Source organism: Poecilia reticulata, linkage group LG1 (assembly GCF_000633615.1).
Source record: "Poecilia reticulata strain Guanapo linkage group LG1, Guppy_female_1.0+MT, whole genome shotgun sequence".
Lineage (NCBI taxonomy): Eukaryota > Metazoa > Chordata > Actinopteri > Cyprinodontiformes > Poeciliidae > Poecilia > Poecilia reticulata.
In genome coordinates, this window is record NC_024331.1 from 27,466,815 (window position 1) to 27,471,059 (window position 4,245).

A 4,245-nucleotide genomic window follows, 5' to 3' on the forward strand; every position below is an offset into this window, starting at 1 on the left:
TATATATATATATATACACACACACACACACACACACACATACATACAGGGTGACTGCTCACCTGCAGGGAGACTCGCCCTGCAGGTGAGTCTCCCTTCCTGAGCGGTAGGTGGCGGTAGAGAGTCACCTACCGCTGTTCGACAGAGAGGAAGTGAAGAAGCGAACTTGCTGTTAGCTGTGCTAACTGGAAGATGTTGGCTTGGAAACGACAGCTGTGTGAGTAACATTAACGTGTTAAATTCCTGCGTAGAGCGTGTTGAATCTAAATTGTAACCCCAGTGTCTTAAAGCATTGTAGAGTTGTTTTTAAATGTAATTGTTACGGATATTATGAATCTTAAAACTGCACCGGTCCGCACCTGTTAGCTGATAACGGATTAGCATGAAGCTAGGGAACAGGAATTGCCCTGGTTTTGTTCTTCTCTGAGTTTGGCCTGAATTGTTAATCAAACTAGTAGGTTGATTTGAAAGCAATAGTGTCAAACTATATTTTGAAGTGAGTTTTAAAATAGTTTTGTTAACGTTTTAAGTGTGTTTAATCCATAGATCAAAGGTCAGAACAGTCGGTGAAAATTAAACCAAGCTGTTTATTTTTAACTTTGCGTTGACTAGAAGATTAAGAGTAAACAGCGAGCACTATTCGCTTAATCTTAGGACTTTTAGCTATTTCAGAAAAAAACGCATAAATTCTGTCCGTTTTGGCGTAAGTTTGAGACCACTGTTGAATGTTTTTACATTCAACAGATGGGCCGCTTTATGGCGTGATGTAAAAAAAATTATCTATAATGTGAACAAAACAAGGGGGAGTATTGTTGATTTCAGGAGAAACAAGTTTAGTTTGAGAAGCATTTCAATCATGAAAGAAGAAGTGGAGGAGGAGTATAAATTTCTCGGAAGAAAGTGAATTAATTACAACAAAATGTAATTTCCCTTTGGGAGTAATAAAGTACTTTTTGTGGAGTGTTCTGTACAAAAGTAGAGTATATTAGTCTTTGAGAGGGCATTATTATCAATATATTACTCGAAACTGGGTTCAAAACTACAATATTATTGTTTATTGCAGTTAATTTAATGTGACAGGTCTAACAATGGTTGTATTGCCCAGCTCTAGTTTAGACGGTGAATGTTTTGCAGGCTGTCTGGCGGACTGACAGATGCCTTCACCATGATGCTGGGCCACGCCGCGCTGCTCGTCGCCCTCTTCCTGCCGCAGGCCGGAAGCTTCCTGAGCCCCGCCGAGGATGATGGCATCCCCGAGGAGTGGGTTCTGCTCCACGTGGTCCAGGGTCACATCGGAGCCGGGAACTACAGCTACCTGCGCCTCAACCACGACGGGCGCATCATCCTGCACATGCAGAGCCTCAAAGGCGACGCGGACCTGTACGTGTCTGACAAAACGCTCCACCCGAACTTCGACACCTACAAGCTGCAGTCGGTGACCTGCGGCCACGACGTGGTGGTCGTCCCCGGCGACTTCAAGAGGCCCGTGGGGATCGGCGTCTACGGCCACCCGTCGTACCTGGAGAGCGAGTTTGAGATCCGGGTGTTTTACGACCAGGCGGTGCCGCAGGACCCGTTCGAAAAGGGCTCGGACGGACAAAACGAAAAGAAACCCCCCCAGGGAGCGGACAACTTTCAAGAGGAGGAATCGATCTTTTGGACTATACTGATCGGACTTTTAAAGATTATACTTGAAATTTTGTTTTGAAGTTAGTTGCTGCTACGATGCTGGGAGACAGATTGGCATTTGACTTGGTCAGCGCTGAAAATAAATTTTTTATTTTTCCTTTTGATTCTGTACAGATGAGAAGATATCCTCCAGAGCTATTACCTTTATAAATTGCAGTGAAACATACAGAAATAACCAGGTAGTGGATAAATTCACTGGGAACGTCTTGGGGCGCACTGAGTGCAGGAGTCTGGCTGATCTGCCGATTCTGATTTTGGCTGGTACTGATTTATTTTTTGTCCGAAACGTAATTAAATATAGCAAGAAAGTTGCTAGGGTGACTATTGCTAACTGTGAACATGCAGATATGAACAGTGGGGGGGGGGCTGACGGTCAAACCTCTCTCCAAAACGAGGACAGTAGTTGATTTTTGGTGAATAAGATCGGCCAATCACCAAAATTAAGGAAATCTACGCCGATTTACTGGCTGGTTGATTTATCGGTGCACACCTAGTGATGTCTGACACACGTCAATGTCTGATAGATCGCTGTTGCTTCACATTTTGCTTTGGTACGACGGAGCGTTAGGGTCAGACTGGGAGAATTTGGTTTTCTGAAATTATGAGAATAAAGTGACATAAGAATAAAGCAGTAATAATACCAGAATAAATTATTAGTTTTATGAGAAATCCTACAAGAAAAAAATTGTTAATGGTGGAGGAATGTTTAACATTTTGTGAAGTTTTAAAAATAAGGAAATATCAATTTATTATCAGTAGCAGGACTTTAAAACAATCAAGGAAAAAAAACAAAGGTTTGGTTTTATCTCATGAAAACTCTTTTCTTGTAATTTTACGTCTTTATTTTGCTAATATTACTTTATTTTCATAATTTACAAAAATAGTCTCAGTCTGTCCCTTGTACTCTGTCGCACTTTGTCCTCTGGGGAGAGTGAAATGTTTTCATCCGTTACCTCCAGGAAATCTGACTGCAGTCCACATGGGCTGGGATTTAAATTTAAAACAAAAACATGGAGCATAAACTAATTTTACAACAAAAAAGCTTCTTCCTACTGCTTCTAAATATATTTGTGTTTAAAATCAAAGCAAATATATTTTGAACGACATAAATTTTGCAATATTTTCAAGTAAATTTCAGCAGCTAGAATTTAAAAAACTGCCATTTCCTGGATGAGACGTTTAGTTTTTACTCAAAAAGCAGAAATATTTAAATTCAGGCAAATTTCTCCTTTTTAAAATAAGGATGGGAAAGTGTTGGAGTCTATTTTCATCCAGCTGATCAGCAGTTTGCAACAGCAGGTGAAGGTCGGGCAGAACTGTTTAAACCAGGGGTGTCCAAAGTGTGGCTCGGGGGCCATTTATGGCTCTTGAAATGATTTTTTTCTGGCCACCAACTGTAGTTCAGCAATGATATACATTTATTCAACTTTTTATTTTTAGTTAGGGTAAAATTATGAATGTCTTTCCAGAGACTTGTGCTAAAAGACTGATTTTACTGCACTCAAATCAACTTTTTAAAATTTATTAAACTTGGATAAATATAGCAAGAGTTTAGAAAAGAATTGACCCAAATTTTGTTTCTGTAACAGAGAATAAATGTACATTTAGAAAACAAGATACTTTTCAGTTACAGTAAACATGCAAAATCCATCTTATGTTTTTGATCTGTGACAAATAACACCCCTTTCCTACAAAATAAATAAATCAGACTACTTTATTTGCTTGATTTATTTATTTTTATTTTATGATTCTGGCCTTCTGGCCCGTGTGACAAAGTTTGGACACCCCTGCTTTATGCTTCATCTAGCTGGAAAAACCGCTCATTCCAGTCTTTTCTCTTATTTGTGATAAAAATTACTTTAAACAGCACAATGCTACCCTTAACAGGCCTAATCTCTAAACAGGAACTTCAAAAAGAAGACGTATAACTTTGTAAAGTTGCTGGTTTTTATCTCCTGTAACTTTAAGGGAGATGGTTTTATGAGCAGAGAAGGTACTTACACAGTATTAACATCCAGGATGTTTGAATTAATGTGAAATTCTGTAACTGAGTGATGTAGCTGAAATTTCTCATATGAATGAATCAAACCACCAGGATCTGTGAAGGTCGGTTGCCCAGATTTATTTTTTAAAGCAGAATCACTTTGTTCAGGGGGATCTTCTTTGCTACGTGTTAGTATTTAGACTCCAGAGGACATTTTGCTAACATGCTAGCACATTACACCACTGTATTTTTTTTATTTTTTATTATTTACATAATTTTTGCCTGTTGGACAAGCTGTTTTTTCTAAATTCTCCAGTGCTTGAGTTCAGTTAGAAAACCTGTTACCACTGAGCAGAAAAAGTTCAACAGTGCCTTAAAAACTCAGTCCTCAATGCTGTTTGACGTTTTCTAGAAGATTAAGCTAGCTTTCAAAATAAAAACTATGTTTCACATATTTTGTCTTCTGACCGTTTTATCACAAAACCTTTGTACTACGCTTTGCTTCGTACAAAAATATGTATTTATTTTTTATTTTTTTAAAGGTTTGATCTCGGTTATGGAACTCATCGCAA

The 4,245-nt window shown here is 38.7% G+C and overlaps 1 protein-coding gene across 1 annotated transcript; it reads left to right on the plus strand.

The window, feature by feature from the left end:
• Nucleotides 1–107: 107 nt before the first annotated feature.
• On the plus strand, nt 108–1,793 carry lg1h6orf120 (linkage group 1 C6orf120 homolog). The gene is made up of 2 exons (XM_008418706.2): nt 108–217; nt 1,135–1,793. The coding sequence occupies exon 2, from the start codon at nt 1,166–1,168 to the stop codon at nt 1,706–1,708; it is 543 nt and encodes a 180-aa protein (XP_008416928.1). The 5' UTR covers nt 108–217; nt 1,135–1,165; the 3' UTR covers nt 1,709–1,793.
• The last annotated feature ends 2,452 nt before the right edge of the window (nt 1,794–4,245 follow it).

Excerpts from the sequence above, each read along its gene's own strand:
- lg1h6orf120 (XM_008418706.2), top strand. The coding sequence starts at position 1,166 with ATGATGCTGGGCCACGCCGCGCTGCTCGTCGCCCTCTTCCTGCCGCAG.